Raw genomic sequence first — 27007 nt, 5'->3', positions numbered from 1 at the left:
ATTCTTCCCCTCATCGGCAGGTACTCCATGAGTTATTCTACTGAGTGTTCGCAGAATAGGCATTTACATAGGACATAACAGGACCCAATGATGCAATCATTAGACAAATGGCCTTGAGGTGACGGGTGCCTAAGGGCAGGGGAGACTGAGAAAAAAGTGCAAGTGAAAGTCACAATGTAGGCTTTAAGGGTCAGCGTGTGCTTGTGTGTGTGTGTGTGTGTGTGTGTGTGTGTGAGTGTATACACACTCATACACGTACACCCCCATTCATGTCCACACATGTAGGTGGGCTGGAAATCGGCAGCGAAGCTCCAGGAATGACTGCCGTGTGCTTGGGACCTAGAAAGCACAGCAAGGCTTAGAAGAGCAGATGGCTGAGATGCTGGCAGCCGGGTAACCCCTTGTGGTGGTCTAGAACTTCCTGAGTGCTATGTTTACAGGTGTGTGTCCCCACTCCCTGTTTATGGGGTGCTGGGGGATGGAACCTGCGGTTTTCTGGTGGACAAGCACTCTACCAACTGAGCTACATCCCCACTCACCCCTCCTCTCTATTTTATTTATTTACTTATTTATTTTTGAGGCAAGGTCTCCCCGTGGAGTTGAGGCTAGTTTCCAACTGGTAATCTATCTGCCTTTGAGCCCTAAGATCCAGAATTGCTGCCGTGTGTCTGGCTTCTGCCTGGGGTCTGTGGGCACAGTGGAAGTTTCTAGTTTCCTCATAGTTGGTCCTCCCCATCCTCTCCCCATTGAACTTGAGCCTGAGTCCTCAGGAAGACTCTACATCCCCAGCCATTTGCAGAAAGTGGCATTGGGCCCAGCAAAGGCAGGCAGGGCAGTGGCCTAGGAATTCTGCTGGCTCTGTGTGAATAGCGGAGAGCAGCCTAGGTCCCCACCCCAGATCTCATCCCGTTTGACAGGAGAGCATGTCTGGAAGCTGGAGATGATGCCTGATTCAGAGAACTAGCAAAAAGGCCCAAGAGCTCACAGTGGGAAGCTGGTGCCCAGTGGCAGAGTCCGTGCTTAAGAAGGAGACCCCAGTTGGCTAGATGCTCAGTGGACAGTGCTAGGGACAGTTAGAAAGTCCCAGAATTCCCTCCCCATCTGGGGAATTGTCACCCTCGCCTTCCAGTCAGGGGAGGCCAGACCCTGATGACGTCATGTCCATAGTACTTCCTGTTGGCGCTGAGGACAGCACACCCATCCAGGCCTTCTGCAGGCTGTGTGTTAGAAGGCACGGGAGGTGTTCATTGTCGTGTTTTGGCTTGTATTTTCCCGAGTCTCAGTTCATACAGTGAGAGGTTGTGTGTGTAGCTCAGCTGTGAGTGCTTGCCTAGCCTGCATTAAACCCTGAGTTCCATCCCCAGCACCCCATAAGACTGGCTATGGTGGCAGTCTTATGGAATCCCAGCACTTGAGAGGCAGAGGCCGGTGGATCTTTGTGAGTTCTAGACCAGCCTAATCTACATAGCAAATTCCAGGACAGCCAGGGCTGTAGAGAAACCATGTCTAAAAAAGAAAAACAATAACAATAAATAAAATAAACACAAACAAGAAGTCACTCGGCTTCATAAAGAGTTTGAGGCCAGCCTGGGCTATAGACTGTCTTTTTTGCCCCAACTGAGTGCATTGAGGACAGAGTATGGAATTCAGGGAGAACAACAGGATGCCCTGGCTCAGCTGGAGGCAGATCTGAGGAGGAAAAAGCAGGCTTTAGAGCCCTGCCCCTTGGGAGAAAAGCCAAGGTCGGGATGAGGAAGCTCGTTCATTCCGTCTGAACTTGGAGTCATGATCATCAGGCAGTCACGCCAGTTCCCCAAGGGGTTAACCCTTCCCAGGCTTCGAGGTGGTGCTCTCCCTATAGAGCGTGAGGAGAGGCCACCTGCCTCCACAAGGGGGCTGGCACACCACTGAAGTTGCCATCCGTACTCCCTTGGGGTCTGTCTATAGTGGCCGCTGCTGTCCCCCTAGCCTGAGTACCAGTGCTAACTACAAATGATAAACCAGAAATAATCGAGGGAGCTTTGATGACAGAGAGACTGAGTCTGGGCATGGTGCTGGGACAAGCAATAGTGGGGGTGGGGCAGAAGGAGGCACCGTGTGATGTGAAGACAAGCCTTTCTAAGCTCTGGCTGTTGCTAGAGGGTGAAAGCAGAATTATCCTCCCCTTTTTGATTCTCCATCCCATCCTATCCCATCCATGCACTAGTTAGAAGCAGAGACATAATGGCCTGTTAGAGGAGCAGGTGACACAAGTTGGCTAGAGTTCCCTCTGTCTCCCCCAACCGCCTCTCTTTTCTTCATACCTTCCTTCCCCTTTCTGTTCCCTTGGCCCTTGACCCACTGACAACCCAACTTCCAGCTCTAAACCTTTAGTTGCCCCGGGTTCTTGGAGTCAGCAGCTAACAAGCCACAGCCTCACCTACATGTGGCCTTCCTACTCAGGGCCTTCTTGCACTGGCTTGTGTTATCAGTGACCTAATGAGCCTAACTGTCTGGCCTGGAGAGGGCTGAGACCCAGGGTTGTCCCCTTCATACAGGGTTCCTCGCTGTGCTTGGATGTAGGCTGGGGACCAGCAAACCTCCTTCCTGTCCTCCCTCCATAGTTCTGGGGCTACCAGGATGGCTGTGTGTCACCGTTCACAGCCTTTTACGTAGGAGCTGGGGTCCAAACTCAAGTCCTCCCGATTGGCAGCGAGGATTCTTACCACCAAGCCATCTCCACAGCCCTCAGCATGTATGTAGCGCGTCGTCCCGGGGCCAGGCGTAGTGGTGCATGCTCAGCACTAACATATGATCCTTGTCACGTGTGCCCTTGCCACCTGGGGCACCGATGCATCTGCCTCCATCTCCACTGCCTGCCCCGGGTGATCATCTCTGACTTCACCGCATATAAATTCAACCTGTCACTGCTACTCTGTTGCCCCGCCCTTCCTGTTAGATACACACATTACACATAGGTGCTGCTGCCCACTCATGCCTGTGTGGTGTTCCACTGTATGACTACCGCACGCACACGCCAGTGCTGTCTCCAGTGTTTGGTGGCTGCTGCTAGACTGAGAACTTTTTTTTATGTGGCTCTGGGGGTGGGGGTTTCCACACACACCCTCCTTTCCTTGAAGTAGAACGGCTGGGTCACAGTGTATATGGAAGCCCGGCGGCTTACAAATTGCCAGGGAGGCTGGGGGAAGATAGCTGCTTCTTAGCAGTGGGATTCCAGGGGCTATGAGAAAAGCGTGGGGCTTATTTTTAGGTTTTGGAAACAGGATCTCATTCTGAAGCCCAGGGTGGCCTGAGCTTCTTGACTGCTAGGATTACGGGCACAGATGTGTGCTTCCATGCCCGGCCACAGAGTGTCATTTCTAGAGCTGGCTGTGGTGGGACACACCTACCATCCAGCACTTACAGGAGAGGAATACCAAGAGTGCAAGGAGAACCTGGGCTGCAGAGTGAGCTCAGGGGCAGTGTGGAGGACCCCCCCCCCAAAAAAAAGTTAAATTTAAAAAGCCAAGTGGCATTTGTACCCACAAGGCTCTATGTGTTGGACCCCGAAGAGTCAGTTTGAAGGAGAAGAGAAGCTACTGGGGGAAAAAAGTTAACTTCTGTTGGCATTAATCTGTTGTTCCTACACCTGAAAACACTTGAGTGAGTGACAGTTGGCCTGGGGTGTCCGGGATTTTGTTCTTTGGGATTTTGTTGCTGTCATTTATCCTAGCTGGATTTTCTATTGCTGTGAAGAGACACCCTGACCATTTCAGCTCTTATGAAGGAAAACATTCAGTTGGGGCTGGCTTAAAGTTCAGAGGTTTAGTCCATTATCACTGTGGCCAGAAGCATGGCAAACATGGTGCTGGAGAGTTCTGCATCTGCACCAGCGGGCAGCAGGAAGAGCTCAGGGTTTGCAAAGGAAGCTATCACCCGTTGGGAGGCCTGGGTGTCCCCTCTAGGGGAGATTACAGGTGCGCACCACCACGCCCAGTTATGCAGTGTTCCGGGTGGAAACCCGGCCTTCCAGCTTGCCAGGCAAGCACTCCGCCTGCTGTGCCACTGTCCTCAGTTCCTGCCAGCCCTCACTGTGACAGGCTTGGCCCAGCATGGGCTCCACGGAGGCGTCAGGGGCCAGCGTGCGATATGGTGACTTTGTGTAGTGAGTCTCTACAGCCCTCCTTCCCTCCTCTGCAGTAGAGAGCCTCCTTCCCTCCTCTGCCTTCCAGGAGGTGGGCAGTGACTTTCCACCGTCTCATGGGACAGGAGCCTCTCGAGGCCATTCTAAGGGGCAGGTATGCTACCGGGTGGTCCAGGCCCCATGCCTTATCGCAAAGACTGTGGAAGATGCTGTGCACTGAGCTGCTGCCCTACTTCCACCTCCCTGGAGGAGGGAGGATGAGTTCCCTTCCACCCTTAAGTGTTGCCCAGGTGGAAGTGGTGGCCACATGCTAAGTGAAATGAGACTTCTCACTTGTCCTCCCCAGGCTTAGCATCAGGACAGCCCAAGTCAGGGCTCCTATGGGCTGCCTGCATCCTCACAGGGATCGGGCAGTTTACCTAGTCTGCAGCCACCAGCCTTTTGCACTGCAGGTCACCTCCCCACGCTTGGTGTCCTTGGCCCTCTGCCCTGATGACTGCTACCACCACAAGGCTCCCTGACAAAAGCTCTAGAGAGAGCCACCCCCAACTGGGACACTGTGGACTCTGGATGAGGGCATTGCTGAGGCCACATGGGAAGCCAGGAGGCTGTCAGCTCAGGAGCCTGACTTAGAGCCAGGTCCAGCCCTGGCTGTCGGCCACTGATCCTGGGGCCATCTGGTGTCCATCTGGCCAAATAAAGGGATTGGAAGATGCTGCGGAGGGGGACACCTAGGCCTCCTGACAGACAAAACGGCTCCTTTTGAAAACCCTGGCCTACTAGGCGGGCTCAAAGAGCCCCGCACATCCCCTTAACATTCCAGCCTTCCTGCTACCACTGGCATGGGGGTCAGCTGTCCCTGACAGGATACAGCAAGGACACCAAGAATTATCTATTCTGGCACCTTTCTATCCACCTTCTTGCACAGAACTGCCTTGTAAGGATTCTGGATAGCCCCAGCACCTGGAATAAGTACCTTCCATTTGGTATAACAAGACTGGTCTGGCCTAGGTATGGTAGCACCTGTCATCCTTGCTGGCCCTAGCTTAGTATCGCTTGGTACCTGATGTGTGTCCTGCCTAGACTCTGCCTCTTTCCCATCCTTGTGGCCATAGCACTAGTCATCCACATTCCTGTTTGCAGCTGGCTGTTCTTTCTTGTTCTCCCGAGTGGCTCAGGGCTCATCATCAGGCCTGGCCTGGACTACATCTTCATCCGGAAACCTGGGCTTAGCTGTGCTTAGCTGTGTTAGTGTTTTTTGTCATTGCTATGACAAAATTCCTGACGAAAGAAGCTTAAAGAAGGAAGGGTTTATTTCGGCTTATGGTTTGACGGGACATCCATCCTGGCGGCATGCATGTGAAGCCGCTGGTCGCATCACACCCACAGGAAGCGGAGAGAACTGAGTGCTGGTTACTAAGGGGCTTCCCTTTTGTATTCAGGCTGGAACCCCAGTTCATCGGACAGTCCCTCCCATATTTCCAGTGGATCTTTCCAACTCTATAAAACTAATATAGAAACACACCACACACACACATTTGTCTCCCAGCAGATTCTAGATCCTGATGAGCTTTGATAATGGGAATCTTCACAACAGCTGTCCCCCTCTGCCTCCTCCCACCCCTTCCATCACCAAGCCTTCCATTGCCTAGCTTGTCCATTTCTCCACCGTCCCCACCCTGGCACCCACAAATGTAGGGCAGGCCATTTAGAGGGCCAGGCATAAGGATACTGCACAGCTCCTAGGACTCCCTGCTCTCCTCCTGCTGAGCCAGAAGCTGACACACAGCCCGCCCCTCTTACAGTCGCTGCTCTTCCTGGGGGTGCTGGCTGCCATTGGCCTGGGCCTGAACCTCATCTTCCTCACCGTTTACCTCTTGTGCGCATGCTGCTGCCGGCGGGACCACTCGGCGCAGAGCAAGCAGCCCAACTCCTTCTGTGTCACCTGGACAGCGGTGGTGGCTGGACTCATCTGCTGGTGAGTGTCCCATGCACAAGGCCTCATGGTTTCAACTCAGCTTACAAGGGGGCGGGTGGGGAGGGGGACATGCAACAGACACAAAACTACCCTCCCTCCCCCCCAAGTCCAAGCAAGCTAACACTTGAATGAACAAACCTGCCTCCTGCGCTGAATACTGTCCGTTTTGCGGCCAAGCATGGAGTATCAGTCCCTAGTGTGGTGATGGGGGTCCGCTTAGTGGCCCCCACACCCTCCTACCATACCAGGACCAGGTCTGACAGCCACATGGGTCCCTCCCTGAGCTGACCAGGTGGACAGCGGGCATTTCTTTTCTTGGCATCCCCACCCCCTTCCACTGCCACCCTGGGTCTGCCAGACCAGAAGTTAGCCCCAAACACTTCAATGGTCTCCTGAGAGCAGGAGTTTTGTGTGCCCATAGATAGGTCTCCTCCTGTGCGCTCTGACTGAGGAGTGAAGGTCCCCGCACTGTGTGAGAGCCGGAGCTGCTGCCCCCCCACACACACCCAGCACCTGGCCATGAGCATGCTGGCTCTGTGCAGGAGCTGGTGTATTTTTCTCATTTCCGTATCTGTAGGAGTTTTTCCTAAAGTGTAGCGTCCCTTGAGTTACTGAAGGGTGTGGCCATCCTCTAGGCTGAGTCCCTTGATGCTTGTCAGAAGATGGATCCTGGGTTCCAGTCTGCAGTAGAGTCACCTAACTCTTGTACATTTTTTTTTCTTTTCTTTTTTTGGTTTTTTGAGACAGGGTTTCTCTGTGTAGCCCTGGCTATCCTGGAACTCACTCTGTAGACCAGGCTGGCCTTGAACTCAAAGATCCTCCTGCCTCTGCCTCTCCGGAGTATGGAGGTTAAAGGTATGTGCCACCACTGCCCAGCTCATATTTTTCTATGATAATGTATTCGTTCATTGGGTCTCAGCCTTTTGGCCAAGATGGAATGAGGTGACATGTTCGTGACCGCATCACGCTGGGGGTGTGGGGCTTCACTAAGGCCGAAAGAGAGGCCATCGTCAAAGCAGCAGATGAGGACTGACAAATGGTGACGTTCAGGGCTGCAGCCAGAGTGTGGAGAAAGCATTCCCGCCCGGATAAGAAGGGTCAGAGAGTGGCCTAACTCCCAGACGCCCAGGAAGAACTGGGTTGATAAAACCCTCTACTTGGTGCGGGGCATTACAGGATAGTCAGGGCAAGGTAGGACTCAAAGACACACACCACCCATGCTTGCTAACATGCCTTGATCCCTGGATCCTCAGAGACCTGCAGGTGCTCCTAGGTTTTCAGTAGGGCTACTGCCAGATAAGCATATTGTCAGATACAAACTTCATTAGATTAAAATGCATTCAATGCTGGTTAATCCAGCATCCAAGTAGAACCACCAAAGCTGGGCAGTGGTTGCACATACCTTTAGTCCCAGAGCTTGGGAGGCAGAGGCAGTCAGATCTCTTGAGTTCCAGGCCAGCCTGGTCTACAGAGCAAGTTCCAGGACAGCCATGGCTATTACACAGGGGAACCCTGTCTTGGAAAAAACAAAACAAAATAAAACAAACAAATGAATGAACAAAAAGAGCACTGGCTGCTCTTCCAGAGGACCTAAGTTTGCTTCTTGGCTCCCACAAGGAGGCTCACAACCGGCTGTGTGTAACTGCAGTTATCACGGTGTCCTTAACACCTTCTTCTGGTGTCCTTAACACCTTCTTCTGGCCTCCGCAGGCACCAGGCACACATGGTGCAGAGCCACACACTCAGGCAAAACACCCCTACGTATGAAATAAGTGCTGAAAAGAAAAGCAGGAAAAGAGAGTTTTCAGAATAGTTACCCAAACAGGGTGCAATGGCACATGCCTGTGATCCAAGCACTCAAGGAGGCAGAGGCAGGCCCGTCTCTGTGAGTCTAGGACAGCCTGGTTACACAGAGAAACCCTGTCTCAAAAAAACCAAATAAACAAAAAAGAATAGTTGAAAGAAGGAGAAAGAAGAGGAGGAAAAACTCAAAACAGAAGGAAGGGGTCATGTGGAAGAATTCTACAACTGGTTCTAGGCAAGAGGACATCAGCAGTTAAAAAAAAAGCAAAAGCAATGGCCATTTTCCCCGCCTAGACAGGGTTTCTCTGTGTAGCCCTGGCTGTCCTGGAAATTACTCCGTAGACCAGGCTGGCCTGAAACTTAGAGAGATCTTCTTGCCTCTGCCTCCCTAGGGCTGGGATTAAAGGCGTGTGCCACCACCGCCACCTAGCTGCCTTCTTTGTTTTTCAGTTTATTTTTTTAAGCATACTTTTCCCACATGGATGTTTTCCTGTGTACTTGACGCTCCAGCAATATTGTGGAGAAAGGAGGACAGAGCCACGGTGCAGTGACGGGTTGGGCTATTGATCGAGTGTAGACAATACTGAGTGGAGTCAGGTGTGGGGGGGCACACCTTTAATCCCAGCACTCAGGAGACAGAGCTCTGTGTGTTCAAGACAGCCTCATCGACCAGTCCGGTTCCAGTTCCGGGACAGCTAAGCTACAACTGTGTCAAGGAAGGAAGGAAGGAAGGAAGGAAGAAAGGAAGGAAGGAAGGAAGGAAGGAAGGAAGGAAGGAAGGAAGGAAGGAAGGAAGGACATCAGTTTGCATGTGTGTGTGTGTGTGTGTGTGCGTGTGTGTGTGTGTGTGTGTGTGTGTGTGTGTATGTATGTATGTATGTATGCGTGCGCGCGCCCCACAATTGCCTTTTGCCAAGTTAGAGTTTTAGAGTTACAGGTTACAGGAGGCTGCTTGATTGGTCCTATGATCCCCGGAGAGGTGGACCACATAGAATATGAGGGATGAAAGAGTTAAGATTGCAAATGATTGACCCAGGCTGGCGGGTTGGATTCAAGCCAATCATGAAATTTCACACAGATGGATTTCAGATTTGGCTTTTGGTTAAAAATCAATAGGAAAGAGGAGAGACTGAGCTCGACAGCTCCTGAGCAGAAAGTTCTGGGAGGGGCTGTTTGCTGACCATGATGTCAGTGAGGGCACAAGGCCCTCAGGCCAGTGGGGGGAGGGTCCTAGAGCATTAACACAGGCGCACACCAGCTCCTCATACTCTGCTCAGTCCCAGCTGAAGAGTGACATTGGAAACCAGGCGTGGTGGCCCATGCTTGCAATCCCTGTGAGAGATAGAGACAGGGGGGATCAGGAGTTGAAGGTCATCCTCGAACTACACTCAGCTGGGGTGTATGTGTGAGGCCCAGCTGGGGATACGTGAGACCCTGTCTCATATTTCTGTCTCAGAGAACAGAAGGCAGGAGGTGACAAAGGGGCTACTTTGAGGAAGGTAGACAGAGCAACCACAGTGCAGGGAGGAAGGAAGGGAGGGAGAGGAGGAGGGAGGGAGAAAGGAAGACTGACAGGTGCAGTCTGTGGCAGAATTGGTGACTTCCTCCAGCTACCCCAAAGCAGGAACCAGGGCCCAGCAGGTTCTGGGTTAAATGAGGCAGGCAAGCTTCAGCTCTGTAAGAAGGAACTTGCCAGAAGCTAAACCTTCATAGTAGGGGACTAGATCGGGGATGTATAGGGAAGTCAGGGGTAGGGGAACCCCGAAATCCAGGGTTCTTGGCTATGTCAGGAGGAACTTGGAGGTTGGTATTGAGTGCGTCAAATCAGAGGCTGCACCAAATCAGAACCCCCAGGCTTGTCTGCAGTTTAGTGCCTTTCAGAAGTCTGTACCAGCCAGGACAAGCAGGCTTCTGCTGGGCCGCTTTGGGTGGCCCTTAACCTTCACCCTCAGACAATGCCCCCTGACCCCAAGCCACAGAGGAAAGCTCCCTGGCTGAAGTCAAAAGCCCACACTGGGGCTGTTAGTAGTGGCTTTTATTCACAGTTTCCCAGACCTGGAACCAAGTAAAAGATCCTTCAGTAGCTGAAGGATCTTGGATATATTCGGACAATGGAATATTATGCAGAGCTGAAAGCAAGTGTCTTGTTGATCCATGAAAGACACTGGGGACCTTGAATGCCTGTCACTAAGGAAAAAAAAAAAGGGAAAAGAAAAGAAAAAGCAAGTGAACGGAAGAGGCTTCGTGCTGTGACTACAGCTGTAGGACATTCTAGAAAAAGCCTTGGAGACTGTAAAGCCCCGGGTGGGAGGAGGAGCAGAGCACCGGGGAGTTTTAGGGCAGGGACAGTACCCGACACTGTGTGTCCACCTGTAGAATTTCAGCCAACAGTGACCCCTGTGCACACTGTGGGCCTTGGGTAGTTCCCATGTTCCCACTGGGCTACCCATTGGAGCAAGGACTCTGCTTCGTAAAGGAGGCCATGACAGGGACTATCCTCAAACAGAGGAATTCTGTACCTGCTCAGTTTTTCTGTGAACCTGAAACCACTCTAAAAAAACATTTTTTTTTTGACATCTTTCTATTTTTATGTGTATGGATGGCTTGCCTGCATGTGCATGGACAGCACATGCATACAGTGCCTTTGGAGACCAGAAGAGGGCGTCAGATCCTCCTGGAACTAGAGCTATAACATTAGAGTGCTGGAAACTGAATGTGGGTCCTCCAGAAGAGCAGCCAGTGCTCATAACCACTGAGCCATCTCTACAGCCCTAAAAGCAATTTGTTTGTTTGTTTTGATTATTCAAGGAAGGGTTTCTCTGTGTAACAACTCTGGATGGCTGTCCTGGAACTCACTTATGTAGACCAGGCTGGCCTCCCAACTCACAGAGATCCACCTGCCTCTGCCTCCCAAGTGCTGGGACTAAAGGCGCGGACCACCACTGCCTGGCTATAGAAACATTTTTAAAAAGATAAATGCAAGGGCTGGGAATGTACCTCAGTAGTAGAGTGTCTGCCTAGCATGCCTATAGCCCTAGGTTCAATCCTCAGTACAAAGAAGGAAAGGAAGGAAGGATGATTAACAGTACTTTCTGGACTGGGGAACTGAGATAAAGTGCTTACTGTACAGACGTGAGGAATCCACCTGAGCTTGGATTCCCAGCACCCACGGAAGAAGCCCCCACATCTGTAATCACAGTGCTATACAGATGGGGACCGGGACAGACAAACAGCTGAGGCTCACTTGCTACCATTGTAGCCATTTCAGTCAACTCCAGGTTCAGTAAGAAACTTTGTCCCAAGGGAATAACACAGAAAGTAACAGATGAAGGCATGCACCCTCTTCTGGCCTCCTTGTGTATACACACACACATGTATGCACACACACACATACCTCTCGCCCACAAAGAGCGATAAGTGTATTCTATTCTGGGTCTCGCCCCTAACCTTTGTTTGGGGTTCTGCTTGCAGTGCGGCGGTGGGTGTTGGTTTCTATGGAAACAGCGAGACAAACGACGGGGTGCACCAGCTGATCTACTCCCTGGACAATGCGAACCACACCTTCTCTGGAATTGACGAGCTGGTAAGGACTGTGGGCAGGTGGCTGGGCACAGACACAACCCATGAGATCAGCAAGGCTGGAACAAGGGTACCAGTCAGATCTCAGGAGCCCAGCTGCACCCTGCAGAGCTGTGTGATGGCTGCTGTGGGCCAGGCTCCTGCTGAGCAGTAGTCCTGCCAAAGGCAAAAACAGTTTCTATGACCCAGGTCAAGAGAGGTTTCGGGGAAGCTCAAGCCCACGGCCCCAGTTGGTTGAAGAACATCTGGACACTTCCCCACCCCCGAAGGAAACCTCGAACATGGGTTTGCAGCTATTTGTTGTTGCTGTTTTCAAAACAAGGGGTCTCCCCGTGTAGCCCTGACTAGCCTGGAGCCCACTGTGCAGAACAGTATCACTGGAACTTCCCGTGATGTCTTGCCTCTGCATACCCAGTGCTGGGAACACTGCCACCATAGTGTACCGGGCATGGGTTGTTTGCCTGTTTGAGACTGGGTGTAACTGGAACTCTGTTTGTCTGGTTCATTTGCTTGTGTGTAGTGCGCTACTGTGCCTGGTGTAAGCGATGGCCTGTTATACCTGTATACAGGTATGCACCACTGTGCCTGGTATATGCAGTGCTGGAGTTTGAACCCTGAGCGTGGTGCATGCTAGGTGATCACCCTGCCAGTTGAGCTACATCCTTAGTTCTGAATGTGAACTTTTTTTTTTTTTTTTTTTTTAATGTTAGCTCAAAGTATCTGGTACAAAGTTCTGATCCACAAATCAAAAGGGGACACTAGGGACAAAAAAAAAAAAAAGTGATGGAAAAAAACCTTCAGAAACAAGGGAACATCCCACACACACACACATACACACACACACACATGCACTCACACACACATGCATGCAAGCACAGTGGAAAGAGTCTTCATAAACCCATCTGTGTGTCTGGAGACTCTGGCCCATCACCCTGGCCCCTGCTTGCCTGTCACTCTTGCAAAGTGCCAATCTTCTTTCCTGCTGATGTTCTATGTGGCTCCATGACAGCTCCTGTCCATGACAGGTGCCTGTCCTGGTTCACCTGAGGACTCTGGTGGAAAAGGCCAATTGCAGATTTTAGGAAAATTAGTTCTTGGACATCTGACTCTCTCTAAACCAGGTCCCTCCACAGTATGAAAAGGCACATTTGTGGCAGCGGGCTTCACCACCAGCCCAGCCCTAACTAAAGGAATAGGTGACAGCCTGGCATCCTCCTAGGGAGGACTCAACCTCATCTGCCCCCTCCCCAGTGCTCCTTTAAGCTCCTCTACAGTTCTAATCCTTCCATCAGCCCCTGGGGGGCAGGGACAGAAAATCTCACCTTAAAGAGACAGGCTGTGCTGCTCCAGTTGTGTCCTGCCCAGGACTTGTGGGAGGTGGCCCCTGGGAACGTGTCCACTCTTACTTAGTTTGGTCCTGATGGGGATCGAGCCCCCAAGGACACCTTCTGCCTGTCCTTGGCACTGTACTGTCTCCCCCGTCTCCAGCCATCCTCCTTCCAAGTGGGAGAGGCTTGCATGCTCGAAAGCCCCAGCGCTCTGACCTTCACTGCTGGGAAAATTCCGTCCTTATCTCAGGGGAGGAACTTGCTGCTATCTGGGAACTTGTCTTTGGCTCCCAGCCCTCCAGAGGCAGGTTTGAGCACTTGGTATAAGTCCTGCTCTCTAGACCTTCTGTCACCCTGTCCCTGAAGACAGGCCCTTACCCTTTGGGTGTTACTGCAGTGTGGGATGTTCGTCCCGGGGCTTTGTGATGGTGCTGCCAGCTACAGAAGCTTCTGCCTCTCTTACTTAAGGGGCTGATGAAGGCTCAAGGTGGGTGCCCAACAGTCTCAGGCCTGAGGACTCCAGGGAGATGTTAGATCCTTATAGCCCCTTCCCCCTCATCCAAGGGGTGGGGTCCAAATTGCAGGTAAATGGCTAGATGGCATCAGGTGAATTACCACCAGCGAAAGTGGTAAACTATAGCGTGCTCTCTCCCAGGAGGATTAAGATAATGGTGTCATTATAATAATTACTGCAATAACCATGAAGTAGAAGTGCTGGGGTTGTGGGAGGCTGTGGGTGGCAGAGTCAGGATGGAGACTCACCCCGCCAGCCAGGATGACTTAAAGCTGGGCCCTGCTGGAGCACAGATCTAGCATCCAAAGGGTCAACTAGAGTCCCTTCCAGGGCTGCCCTCAAACACAAAAGCCAGGGACCCTCTACTAGAAACCCCCACCATCCTGAACCCAGAGTAGGCCTATGGGAAACTGCTCAGTGGAGAAACTGAGGCACAGAGAGGTGGCATCTCCCCACAGCTGAAAACTAGGACATCACACAGCAAGAACACAGAACCCAGGTCTCAGGTCTTAGCCCTATGTTCTTTCCCTCCTCCTACTTCCCTGAATCTGAGATGGTGTTCCTCTCAACCCGCTCCATAGTCAGCCCAGTGCTCCCTCCCAGAGGTCCTCAACCTGGTGCTTGCGTCAGAATCACCAGGAGAGCTTGTTAGGCTGTAGTAGCCCCACCCTGCTGGGGCTCCAGTTCACCTTCTTGAGGCAAGCTGAGAATTTGCCTTTTTAATGAGCTCTTTCGCGAAGCTGCTGGCCTGGGGACCACAACTTGAAAACCACATCCCCGTCCTTAATGACTTTCTATGTATCCACCTGGTGGAAGAGCTGGGCTGCCCCCCTCATCCTCCGTTCCCAACAGAAAGCCAGAGTCCATCTTGGGGACATCACACCTCTCTTCTTGAACCTCAAGGACTGGGAACCATGTGAGCAAGCATAAAGCTTCAGGGAGGCCACTGTTGTGATTTGTTCTATCATCCATCCATCCATCCATCTCTGCATCTCTCCATCTAAATATCTATCTATCTATCTATCTCTTCCCATGAAAAAAATGATTGTCCTGTGGCTTTTCTTTTCTTTTCTTTTTCTCTTCTGCAAGGTTCTGCTATGTAGCCCAGGCTGTCCTAGAACTCCTGGTCCCCCTGCCTCAACTTTCTGAGCTTTCAGATTACACTGTATATGGCCTAGTCTCTAATTTTTATTGTTGTTGTTGTTTGTTTGGGTGGGTTGGTTGGTTGTTTTTTTGTTTTTGTTTTTTAAGACGGGGGCTCTCTACAAATCTCTGGCTGGCCTAGAATTCTCTGTGGAGACTAGGCCCGTGCCATCACACCTGGATGTTCCCTAAAATTTTCACTTTTTTATGTTTTGTTTGTGGGACTTGTCTGTTATCTTTATGCTTGTTTTGTTTTTTTTTAAATCAGGTTCACTGATAGCTCAGGCTGGCCTCAAACTCCTTCCATAACCAAGGATGACCTTGAACTACTAATCCTTCTGCCTCAGACTCCTGACTGCTGGGATTATAATGTTCAGTGCAACACCCAATCTGCTGGATGTTCTGGATCTAAGTCAGGGCCTCCTGCATGCTAGGCAAGCACTCTGCCAACTGGGTTCAGTGCCCGACCTTGACTTTTGTTTGTTTGTGTTTTTTGAGACTGGGTTTCTCTGTGTAACAGCCCTGGCTGTCCTGGAACTCTCTTTGTAGACCAGAGATCTACAGAGATCTGTCTGCCTCTGTCTCTGTACTGGGATTAAGGGTGTATACCATCACTGCCAGGCTTGGGAAGGCCTTTTTTAAATTTTGAGATAACAGTTCCATCTGTAGTCCAGTATGGCCTTAACTTCAAGGCAATCCTCCTGCCTCAGCCTCCCAAGTGCTAGGATTCTACAGACATGAGCCAGCATGGCCAATCATATCTGTCTCTATCTTGGTGTCTCATAATCTGTCACCACCTCCAAAGAACTCGGCAGAAGCCAGAAAATGGAAGAGGTGCTGACAGAGAAACAGAGCCCTTCTTTCTTTTAGAATCAGGAAGTCACAGCATAAGGAAGACCTGAAAAGCCACAAGGTTAACGTGAAGTTCCCATGATTCCCTGAACTCAGAGTGCTGGCCTGTGGGCTTCATTGCTATGCCCTCCTCTGCCCCTCTTCTGTGCCTTGCAGGCTGTGGGAGCCAAGCCTGCTGGGTAAGGATTAACAAGGCACCCTGCCTTCCTTCCAGCTGTTTGAGTATGACAGTGTCAAAGCAGCAAAGCCAGACCCTGGTAGCATAGTCCTATTGTCCCACCTATCACAGAAGCTGGAGCAAGAAGATCTCAAATTCAGGGTCTGCCTGGATTACATAGCCAGTTACTGGCTAGCTTCAGGAATTAGCAAAACCATTGGGTAATTAGCAAGAAAACAAAATAAAACAAACAAAGTCCTTCTTCCCTCAGCTGCCAGCATGCAGGCTCTGTTCAGATGGCTGTGGGGCTGTGGCCTCCCCAAAGAGTATGTATGACCTTTGCAGTATAAGCTGCACCTTGCCCCTTGCTTAGGAGCTGGTGAGGACAGTCACTGAGCGATTCTTTCATTTCTGTCTGTATAGACAGATGTTCTTTTGGGGTAGACTTAAGGTCCAAGCAAATGACAGGTGTCGCTATACAAACATAGCAGGGCAGACATCCTGGTGGATGGTGGGACATGAGCCCAGGCAAAGACACTGATTTCCTCCTCCTGTTCTAGGGCCTGGCTGGGAGGAGATGGCATCTGTTCTCTGTTTTCAAGGCCTCATTGTTCTGCCTTGCGGTTGGGACACTACAAACTGATTCTAACTCAGAGACAAACCCCTTCTCCTGGAGGGTGCCTGGGAACCCTACGGGATTAAAGCACAAGGCAGCAGCCTGGGGCTCTAAGTCTTTGATGTCATAATCCCAAGTGATTCAAACTTTAGGAAAATGTTTATGGAAGAAAATGGATTCTTTTGGTTCCCTATTTGGAGTCCAGATTGAGCCTCCCTCTCTGGAGTTCAGGAGGCCTGAAGTGTTCAGGATTTCAGATTTGGGGGTTTGGAGGTCATATTTGGAGTTATTTGTATAGGGTTTCCTGCCCAAGCGTTAAGAAAATTTGAGTTTTTAGATTAGAGAAACTCCAGCTGCAGCCCCGTAAAAGCCAGAACACCAGGGCCAAACGTGACTGACTGGGCTATGAGTTTATCATCCGCTTTCCAGCACCATAACAAAGCCCTGAGGCCATCAAATTTATAAAGAAAAAAAGTTTGTGCGCCTGTAACCCCAGCACTTGAGAGCTGGAGGCAAGAAGATCAGGAACTCTAGGTAATTCTCATCTTCATATTAAATCGGAGTCCAGCCTGGGCTACCTGAGACCCTGTCTCAAACATGAAACAGTTTTTAAATAAGTGAGAGGGAGGGAAGGAAAAGAAAAAGGCTTGTTTTGGTTCAGGTTGGGAGGTTTCAGCTCTTGCTGCCTGGTCCCATTGCTTTGGAGCCTTTGATCGGAGAGGCCATGGTGAATGAACCCATGGGGTGGGTAGAGCTGCTCACTTCACTCTATACAGAAGCAAAGAAAAAAAGGATTCCAGTATCAGTCCCAAGGGCAGTGGTGACACACACCTCTAATCCCAGCTCTCAGAAGGCAGGTGGATCTCTTGAGAGTTTGAGGCCACCTTGGTCTACAGAGCAAGTTCCAGGATGGCCAGGGCTACACAGAGAGACCTTAGCTCCAAAAACAAACAAACAAACAAAAGGATTCCAATGCCTTCTTTGAGGACGGGCGCTCCTCAATGACTTTCCTGTCATAGACCTAACCACCTCCTAAACACTCCACCACTTCCCAGTATCACAGTTTGTGCCTGTGCCTTCAGCATGGATCTTTGGGGAACATTCTAGACCCACACAATGGCAGTAGCTGAAAAGACTCTGTCCTTGGCTACTCTTCTGGAGCAAGAGTCTCACGAGCTCCCAGGTCTGTGTCAGTGAGGAACATCCCTTCAAGCCCAGTTGACCGCTTGCTTCTTCCTCCTGCAGAGACCTTCCAGAGCTATCCCAGGGCCAGACTCCTAGCCCCTTCCTCCCCTCACCCCCCAGGTATCTGGAAACACCGAGAAAATGAAGGTGGAGCTAGAACAGCACCTGGCCCGGCTCAGCGAGATCTTTGCTGCTCGGGGTGACTACATCCAGACCCTGAGGTTCATGCAGCAGATGGCGGGCAGCATCGTCAGCCAGCTCTCGGGGCTGCCCGTGTGGAGGGAGGTCACCGCGCAGCTGACTGAGCTGTCCCACCAGACTGCCTACGTAGAATACTACAGGTGAGGAACTTGCAAAGCAATGGTGGGGACAAGAGGGGCTACAGAGGCAGACGCAGCCGCTCCATCCCCCAGCCTCACTGTGTACCACCTGAGCAAGGGGGCACTGAGGGCACCACCTCACCTCTGCCACATCTGCTATGTATTTTTCTCATTTCAGTGACTAAATATCTTGACCAAAACAGCTTAAGGAAGCAATAGGGGTTTATTTGGGCTGACAGTTTGAGACTGTGGTCCATTGTGGAGGGGAAGCCATAGCAGCAGGAGCGTGAGGCAGCTGGTCCCATCACAACCATAGTCAGGAAGTGGAGGATAAGTGTTGGTACTCAGCTTTCCTGTTTGTCTTAGTTACCGTCCCAGTTCGGGTTTCTGCTGCTGTGATGAAACACCAAGCAAAGAGCAGCGTGGAGAGGAAAGGGTTTACTTCCCTCACAGTTCAGTATAATAGCTCATCATCAGAAGCAGTGAGGTCAGGAACTCAAGCAGGGTGGGAACCTGGAGGCCGGAGATGATGCAGAGGCCATGGAGGGGTGCTGCTTACTGACCTGCTCCTTCATGGCTTGTTCAGCCTGCTTCCTTATAGAGGCCAGGACCACCAGCCCAGGGAGACCACCACCCACAATAGGCTGGGCCCTCTCTCACTGATCGCTAATTGAGAAGATGCCCTACAGCAGTGGTTCTCAACCTTCCCAATGCTGGGACCCATTAATACATTTCCTCATGTTGTGGTGACCTCGAACATAAAATTATTTACTTGCTACTTCATAACTCTAATTTTGCCACAGTTATGAATTGTACTGTAACTATCTGATATGCAGGATATCGGGTATGAATCCCCCAGAGGTATCACGACCCACAGGTTGAGAGCTGCTGCCCCATGGGCTTGCCTGCAGCCAGACTCTATGGAGGTATTTTCTCCCTCCTCCCTCTGGTGACTAAGTTGTGTCAAATGGACGTCAAACCAACCAGTTGACCACCTCAATTAACATGACCCAGAAAATCTTGGGCTGTTGAAATAGTTTAACTGGTAGAGGCCTCTGGAGCCAACTTTGACAGCCTGAATTCAATGCCAGGACCCCACACGATGGAAGTAGGAAACTGGCTTCTGCAAGCTGTCCTTTCATCTGCATGCTGTGTGACATGCATGTGTGCATACACACTCGTGTGAACACATTAAAAAAAAAAAGCATTGCTCAGACATGCCCAGACATTTGTTTCCTAGGTGATTCTAGGTCCTGTCAAGAAGACAAGGTTAATCTCCACACCACCTCACATAGGTATCGCCAAGCTCATCTCTGTCTCATCCAGCCTGTGGCATCTGTTTATGTCCCTGGTTAAATGGCTAAACTCAGGTCACAGACCCCAGACTGGCTGCCCTCCTTCCTAATACAGGGTCTCAGAAGGGTGGGTCACTGCTGAGAGCCAAGGAAGGAGTCTCGGCTGTCTCTGTCCTAGGCTGACTTTCATCAGTCACACGCGAGTCACTGTGCTCAAAGGGTCAGGCATCCAGCACCATAGATACAGGGTAGAACAAATATGTGGGTCTTGCATGACAAGGGTCTGCTCTTGGAATCCGTTCCTCGCCCGAATGGCTTGGCACCTCCTCAAGCCATTGACAAAACTCAGAGCCTCTGTGGCAACACGGCACAGTGTACCCTGGTTTTCTGGACTTGTGTCCTACATATCATAAAGTCCCACCCAGCACCCAGCGGGCAGCTGTTGGACTGAGTCCAGAGGAAATGCTCAAGGCCTCCCACCTCAGACTCCCTTTCCCAAAAGGAAGTGCTCACGCAGCCCTGAGCTGTGTGTGTGGTACTCTGGGATCCCGGTGGTGCTCCCATCGCTCATCCCACAGACCGAGGTTCCTTCATGTCATAGATATTCTAGATGGACAGAGCCCTTTGTGTTATTCCTCACAGACACTCATGGGCAAAATGCCTTCCTCCTAGGGGACTGAAAGGAACTGCCAGCTCTGAGGAGATGGTCTGCAGTCACCTGTGACCCTCAACAGTGGGATCTGATGAGCCTCTTGTTAAGTGTACTGCCCACTACCCAAGCCTTTGAAATCACATCAGGACCAGTGGGGTATCCTTGGGCATGAGGGCTGTCCTTATTGACCTGGCCTTTTTTTCTTGAGTGTACCTTGCTGATCTTTGTGGGCAACTTAGTAAAGACTGGGATGAAATCGGTAAGGATTTTATATATCTGAGGAGCCAAAGGGGCTTCTTATTCAGGTCACGTTAAGGAGCAAGACTAGTTCAAGCAGGCTCCTGCAGCTCCCAATCTCTACTAGTGTTTGCAGCTCTCAGGCTTCCTGGGGAGCCTTTCCAGAAAGGCTTTCCAGCACTTGTTAAGCTAACCATCCACTCCCATCAGAGCACTTTACTAGGGAGACATGTCCAGCTCGGAGGACATAAGGAGCCGAGGCTTACTGCCTGGGGCTGAGCTGTACACACTGGCTTACAGATGCCGGATGTGGTGGAGTGTGGGGGTGGATGGGTGGGGTGAAGCCAGCAGCATTAGCTCAGCAGACAAGGGCCAAGTTCATGGTGAGAACTCCTTCCCCTAGCTCCCAGGGGCTCCTCTGGGAGAGCATCCACCCAGGAGCTGTTTCTAGGAACAGCTTACGCAGGCAGCAGCCGCCGGTGCGGGAGCCATGAAGGCACAGCTACAGCTGTGGAGGGGTCAGGAGCCCTTCTACATCTGGATTTCCTGCAGATGGGAGAGGGGACAGAAGGAGCAAGGCACCTTTAGGTTGGGAGCATGGAACCCATGTTTTGGACGGTGCCGGGAGAGGGGGAGGGGACCTACGGCCCTTCAGGGAAGGAGAGTGTGGAATTCCCATGCAGCTAGTAGAAATGTCAACTGCTATGAGTCTCCACCTTCTAATCTGTAGAGTGGGACATGACACTAGATGGATTCCAACTCTCTCTCAAAGAGAACTGGCTCCTTGGTGGCCTCCAGCAAGTGGCAGGCCAGCTCTATCTATGTCTCAGAGCTGCATTCCCATCTCTGGGACCACAGAGGCCTGCCATGGGGTGCCTGCTGCTCTGTTTGGGGACTGAAGGTTTCTGTTAAGCCCCTGCTTTCAAGCGTCAAACCTCCATTCACAAAGAATTGTATCCGGCTTCTGAGGACCTCCAGCTTGCTCCATCTTCCTCAGAGCGCCTTATCACTTCCTGCCACCTCCATAGTGTCCTACTTACACCCCAGATCCAGTCCGCAGCACCACATAACATATGTGGTGGTACATGCCTGTAATCCCAGCACTTGGAAGGAGAAGGCAGAAGAATCAGGAGTTAAAGGTCCTCCTTAGTTACGTAGCAAGTTTTGAAGCCACCGTAGAACACGAGACCTTGCCTTTAAATTAAAAAAAAAAGGGGGGGGGGGAAGGAAATGGCATGCCACAGTCTCCAGCTGGTATAGGACAACCTTTTTTCTAGAACTCAGGAGTGAGTTCAGAGGTTAGATGAGACCCCTGGGGCATCCTGACCCTGGCCCCACCTAAACTTCCTGATAATCAAGAGCAAAGCCCTCTCACTGGCATCCCGACACCAGGCTCAGCACCTGGCACAAATGTTGGTTGAAGAAACCTCTGATACCGCATTGTGTGCTGCACAAAGGCTAGATGCTCAAGAGGAGAGGCCTTGGGAAAGACAGGTGCACGTCCATCGAAGCAGGAGGCCTCTCGGGTCTGCAACTGTCGTGTCGGGCCTTACTAGATCTGCTCTCTGAGGGTTCTAGAGACAAAGCTAAGCAGATGGGAGCCACCTGGTTGTGGGGCAGGAGCTGCAGAAACAGCTATGTGGTCCACTGCGGATGCCTTCAACCACGAATGTCAAAGTGTATCAAAATTTGGGCAGGGGAGCCGGGATGTAGCTCAATGGCAGAATTCTTGTTAGCATGTGTGGGACCCTGGGCTTGTTCCCTAGTGTAATGAAAAAAAAAATAGTAACATTAAATAAACCAAGACATTCATATCCTTCGAGGGAATGGGCCGAGTTTCCCATATAGTCCAGTTAGGCCTAGAACTCCCAAGAGCTTGGATTCCAGGTGTCTGCCACCACAGTCGGCTTCATCTTCTCTCTTGTGTAACTCACCTCTCAGGTTCTCAGTAGGCAGCTGTGAATAGTAGCAGGCAGAATGGACAAAACAGCTGTAGATTGTTTCTGCCATGATGGAAAGTTCCAGTGCCCAGTACTAGTCTAGGTATTCCACTAGGCGGTTAAGGCAAGGGGCAGGCGAGTTCAGCTTTGTCTGGGTAAAAGTGAGGCTGCAGCTGCTTGAGCCCCTGCTGACCCTCAGCCTCAGGTCTGTGTTCCCGCTGGCCTGGGCTGCTGTTCTGACCTCCCAAGGGCAGTAGGTGGGGAGTTCTAGTCTGCCGGTCCTCACCTTGTCTTTGCCTCCGCCCAGGTGGCTCTCCTACCTCCTGCTTTTCATCCTGGACCTGGTCATCTGCCTTGTCACCTGCCTGGGACTGGCCAGGCGCTCCAGGTGTCTCCTAGCCTCGTGAGTAGCCCTGTATATGGTGCTGGAGTGAAGAGTCGGGCTTGGAACCACCTATGGAGGGAAAAGAAGGCATAGCCAGGCTGTGAGGGCGGCAGTAGCCAGGATCCCCTCTTCGATACCCAACTTGCTTGTAGGCAGGAACTCCTTGTGTGTCACATGCCCCACGCCCCAGCTATCTCTGTGCCTGTTACAGCTGGGTCTTATCGACCAAAGCCCTGGGATCCACAGCCCTTCCCCAGCAGTTAGCGGGAGGGGGGGGGGGCTAGTGTTCTGCCTGTTAGGAAGGGTGCTGAATTTTAGGTATTTTAGGCTGTCCGAAAGACCCCCCTCACAAGACCCCAGAGTGTCTGCTTCTCTCCTAGCATGCTGTTCTGTGGAGTGCTGACCCTGATCCTCAGCTGGGCTTCCCTGGCTGCTGATACCGCCGCAGCGGTGGTAAGTGGGAGGGATTGCGGGTGGCTGGTCTGAGCGGGACGTTCTGTCTGTCCTGTCCTGTCCAAAGACCCCAGGCAGGCTAGCTCTGGCTCAGTCCCTTACCCACCATCTCGGAGTCTCAGAACTAAAGAGGCTTGGATCACTTCGGTCTGGCTCAGAGAACAGGAAGAGGTTTGTCCAAAGTTAACAGGGCTTCGGGGACAGAGCCAAGACAAGACACGCTGCTTGTCTGGGCATGCAGAGAACTCGTGGGTGGCCGGGTTAGCTTCCATGTGGGTATGAAGAGTGAACCCGGTGGAAGCTGGGTGGGTTCGGAAGCCCATCCCTTTACCTGCCTCCTGGCACACGTATGTAGAAGGTGGCATCTGTCCCTGCGGTCCTGTTGCCCTCACGTTCACATCCGTGTGTACATATGCTTCTGAATATGGTGCCTCGGGTCATGGAAAAGCGAGGGACATTCTATATGAGAATGTTCAAACAGCAACAACAGAAACCTTTGATTTTGGAGCTGAGCTGGCTGAGGGCTCACTCACTCAGCAGGTGCGTGTTGCTGTGAGCCTTGGGCTGCAGAACTCAGGAGAACACGATGTTCCCCGCCAGTCACTCAGTGGAAGTCTTGTAGGCGAGGTTATCAAGACATGGTGTGAATTCACTACTTATAGGTGCTTGCTCTATGAGTGCGTGTCGCTTTGTGCCTGTGTGAACATGCACTCACATACAACTGTGCGTGTGTGCTGGGGAAGACACGTTTTACTAGGAGATTTCAAGCGACCCCTCTGATTTGAGGGCTTGTAAGCCAACCCTCTTCCCTACCCACATCACACCTTGCCCGGTGTCCCCGGGGATGGCTAGGAGCTCTGGTCTTGGGCACTTTGTCTGTCATACCCACAGAATAAATGGCCCCTGGTGCCACCTGGGCCACTAACAAGGCCTCTCTTGTTAGAGGCTCATTCAGAAGTGCTAAGGAGCCAGTTCTGGTGACATAAGCCTACGGCCCCAGTTACTCTGGAGACTGAGGCAGGAGGGCACCCTGTTGCTATTGCAGAGGATCCAGGTTCCATCCCTATTACCCACGTGGTGGCTTGCAACCACCCATAACTTCAGTTCCGGGGGATCTGATGTCCTCTTCTGACTGCTGAGGTACCAGGTACACATGGGGTACCCACGTGCATACGTGTACACACTACTCATGCCCATAAAATAAGATAACTCTGAAGGGAGTGGGGCTGGAAACAGCTCAGCCGCAGAGCACTTGCCTCGTGTGTAAGAAGCTGTAGGTCTGAGCCCTAAGGGGGCCGGGGGCTGGGGATGCTCATTTCGTCAGTAACTTGCTGACACAGCCTTGTTCAGCCCTCAGCGCTGCATCAAGTGGCCTTGCTAGCGCACATTTGGTATCCCAGCACTTAAGAGCCTTAGAGGCAGAGGAGCTGGAAGTTGAAGGCCAGTTTGGGTTACTTGAGATCCTGTCTCAAAGCTAACTAAGAGGAACGGAAATGGGTACTTCTCATCTCCCCCCTCTGCCGTGACCACATACCAAGGACTGGTCTCGAAAAGATGGTGCTGGAGCCGAGGCTGTGCTCACTGCATCGTGGTGGCCTTTGGAGGTTGTAAACAGTGTGGGGAGGGGCTCCGCTGCCCAGAGTGATGGTCACAGCTGCCTGGCTGGCAGCCTCTTCTCCGGAGACAAGCACGGGGAAGCTCTCCATGCTGAGCCTGTGGAGCCGGTCCCGCTTCTGGCAGCCTCTGCCTTTTGAAGAAGCAATGGCATCCAGCTTGTCACGGGTGAGGTGCCCCTGGGGAGCTGGCTCCCTCCCAGCAGTGCCTTCTCCCACCAAGCATCTTGCTGTTCAAGGAGCCCATAGGCCGTTTTATCTGCAGCCGGGTGCAATGGAATGTCAGGGAGCTGGGAGCCATGCCATTTCCCTAATTCCTTTAGTCAGGCCCTTGTGCGGGAGAGGCGGGTGTGAGGGCACTGAATGGGCCTTTGACAGAGCTGGGGCTGCTGTAGCATTTTAATAGGAAGAGGGGTGAAGAGGAGCTGCAGGGGGCGGGGAGGAGAGCACCAGCTGTCAAGGGGTCATTGTGCAGAGCTTTTGTGTTCCTTCCCTGCCACGCTGTCCTCTGAAGCCTATTTTGAGGGCAGTGGGGCCAGATTCACACCATCACCCTTCCCCCAGCCTGCTCACTAGGCAGGGCATTCGTAGGACAGAGACTGACCCAGGGCGTGCCGAGTGGAGGGAAGGTGGGAATTGGGGAACCAAACTCAGAGCCTCCTGACCTTTGGTCTAGGCCCTCACTGCTGGCCCTCCTGGCCAATCCTATGTAGTCAGTAGTGAGCCACAGACATACTTTAGGAGCTGAGGGCCCTTTGTACAGAGGAGAGGCAATGCAAAAAAGGAAGAGAGCAGGAGGAGTTGGTGAGGTGTCTCAAATGGGATGGGACATGCCCAGAACGTACAGGCCTGAGGGGCAACAGGCCCACCTCTTGGGCAAGAGGCAGGAGCATAGCTGCTTGAACCCTTATCCTTAGCCATGGCATCCCTTCATCCCTGCCCAGGAGCAGAACCTCTGGAAAGCGACTAAAGTTCTCTGTGCCTCAGTTTTCTCCTGTGTATAATGGGGAGAATAATAGTATTCGGCGCCTCAAATGGCACATGGTGACTGTTTAATATGTAGTAGCCATCTTGGCTGTTGACATAGCTCTCACCACGAGAGTCACAGGGATGACCTCTTCAGATAATCAAGAACTTCCTCCATGCTCAGCCATCACTCTCTTGAGGCTTTGGTGGCTCTCCACCCTCATCCCGCCCACCTCGCTTGCACTAGGTGCTCTCTTCCTCACCTCCACCCTTCCTCCATCCTATTCGCCATTGAATGAATGATGCATGGACACAAACATGCACACACATGCATGCATACGTGAACACATGCTGCATATATACACATGCATACATCATCTTCACTGATAAATTTGCCTTCTCACAGTAAGCCATGTACCCTCACAATATCTTAACCCACTCTCCCAGGAGATGTGGGTTAAAGCTCAGGCCTGGCCTAAGCAGAGAAAGAAGAGAAGCCTCAGCCTTAGTAAGGCCTCATAAAGGCAGGCGGTTGCTAGTTCCCTTTCTGGAGGGGTGACTCAAAGACAATGGCCTTTCTCTGCTTGCCAACACTTCTCTGCAGCAACCCTAGCCTAGCTTCTCACCTCTACCGCTCCAGCCAAGAGGTGAGAGTACACCACCAGGCCTGCTGGCGCTGCACCTCTGACTCATAATAATAGGCTGGCTAATTTATTATGAATGCTGGTGGTTTGTATATAAAACCACGCTCCATGGTCCTGAGTGTATGTGGGCGATTGCATATGTCGGGGGGAAGGGCGATTGTGTTTGTATGGAAGAGGAGATGAATGTCAGGGTACTCTGAAGAAGCTTTGAATCCAAAGGAGCCTCCCCAGGGCAGCAGGAGCCAGACTCACTCCTCCCAGTGCCTGAGGGTCTGACCTTTCTCTACCCACTTCTGTCTCCATGACTCAGGGCACCAGTGACTTCTGTATGGCTCCTGACATCTACATTCTGAACAACACACAGAACCAGGTCAGCTCAGGTAATGTCCTCTGGGACCTTCTGTCCGTAGGGCCATTCCCCATGCTCAGGCTAAGCCCACAGGATCCACTACCTACACTTTACTTGCAGTCACCTAGCCTCTCCCTACCCCAGACCACTTCCTGGAAAACTGCCTCCCTTGTGAGCTTGAGGAAAGAAGGGTGCGGGATGGACCACTGAGCAGGCAGAGGGTCTGGTTTCCTGTGAGCTTCCTGACGTTGATGCTATTTCCTTGCAGAGGTGACCCGCTACTACCTGCATTGCAGTCAGAGCCTAAGCAGCCCCTTCCAGCAGGTACAGCCACCCAACGTCCCTCTCCCCCTCCCCACAGCCCCTCATCTCTGGACCTCCCTCTGTCTGGACCCTGAGCCCCACCATGTACCAAGATGGTGGACAGCTGGGCATTGCTTCATTGTGGTTCCTCTTTTAGCCACTCTCTTGAAGGAAGCTTTGCTCTTGGTTACCGCGTTCTACCTCATTCTCCTATGCTCATGAGTGTGCACCTCCCTATAGAGCTGGTTACTCTGCTGGTGCTATGCAGGAGATGGATGCAGGCCCCAGGTTCTTCATTTCTCACCATCTCCCTGGCAAGGTCCATGCTGTTAGTCTGAGGAGCTCATCTGAGTAGCCAAAAGCAAGAGAACTGTAGAGCTGTTAAAGAGCTAGAGAGGTTGGGAAGAGTGTAATCATGCCATAATGGTTGGGTTGACCAGATGGCTAGAGGTCTGAATGCTGGGGAATAGCTTCCCTCTATGAGTCAAGGTCTTCCAGTGTTCCAAAATCAATGGGATCCCAATTTATTATGCCTGTCCCCTGAATTCGGAGTTCAAGAAGCCCTTTACAAT

General features: G+C 51.8%; 1 protein-coding gene across 3 annotated transcripts in view; it reads left to right on the top strand.

Moving 5' to 3' along the window:
• Ttyh2 (tweety family member 2) overlaps nucleotides 1-27007 on the top strand; it is a 41660-nt gene that overhangs the window by 2343 nt on the left and 12310 nt on the right. The window contains exons 2-8 of one of the 3 annotated variants that reach the window (XM_021635030.2): nucleotides 5929-6101; nucleotides 11376-11487; nucleotides 17399-17619; nucleotides 22030-22125; nucleotides 22488-22560; nucleotides 26094-26163; nucleotides 26401-26456. In XM_021635030.2, coding sequence (XP_021490705.1) covers nucleotides 5929-6101; nucleotides 11376-11487; nucleotides 17399-17619; nucleotides 22030-22125; nucleotides 22488-22560; nucleotides 26094-26163; nucleotides 26401-26456 — 801 coding nt within the window. Of the gene's footprint in view, nucleotides 1-5928; nucleotides 6102-11375; nucleotides 11488-17398; nucleotides 17620-22029; nucleotides 22126-22487; nucleotides 22561-24214; nucleotides 24343-26093; nucleotides 26164-26400; nucleotides 26457-27007 lie in introns of those variants that run through there. The other 2 variants (XM_060386441.1, XM_060386442.1) reach the window with 2 other exon arrangements.

Source organism: Meriones unguiculatus, chromosome 7 (genome assembly GCF_030254825.1).
Source record: "Meriones unguiculatus strain TT.TT164.6M chromosome 7, Bangor_MerUng_6.1, whole genome shotgun sequence".
Taxonomy (NCBI): Eukaryota; Metazoa; Chordata; class Mammalia; order Rodentia; family Muridae; genus Meriones; species Meriones unguiculatus.
The sequence above is the reverse complement of the archived record's forward strand: the minus strand, read 5'-3'. Positions and strand labels throughout refer to the sequence as shown.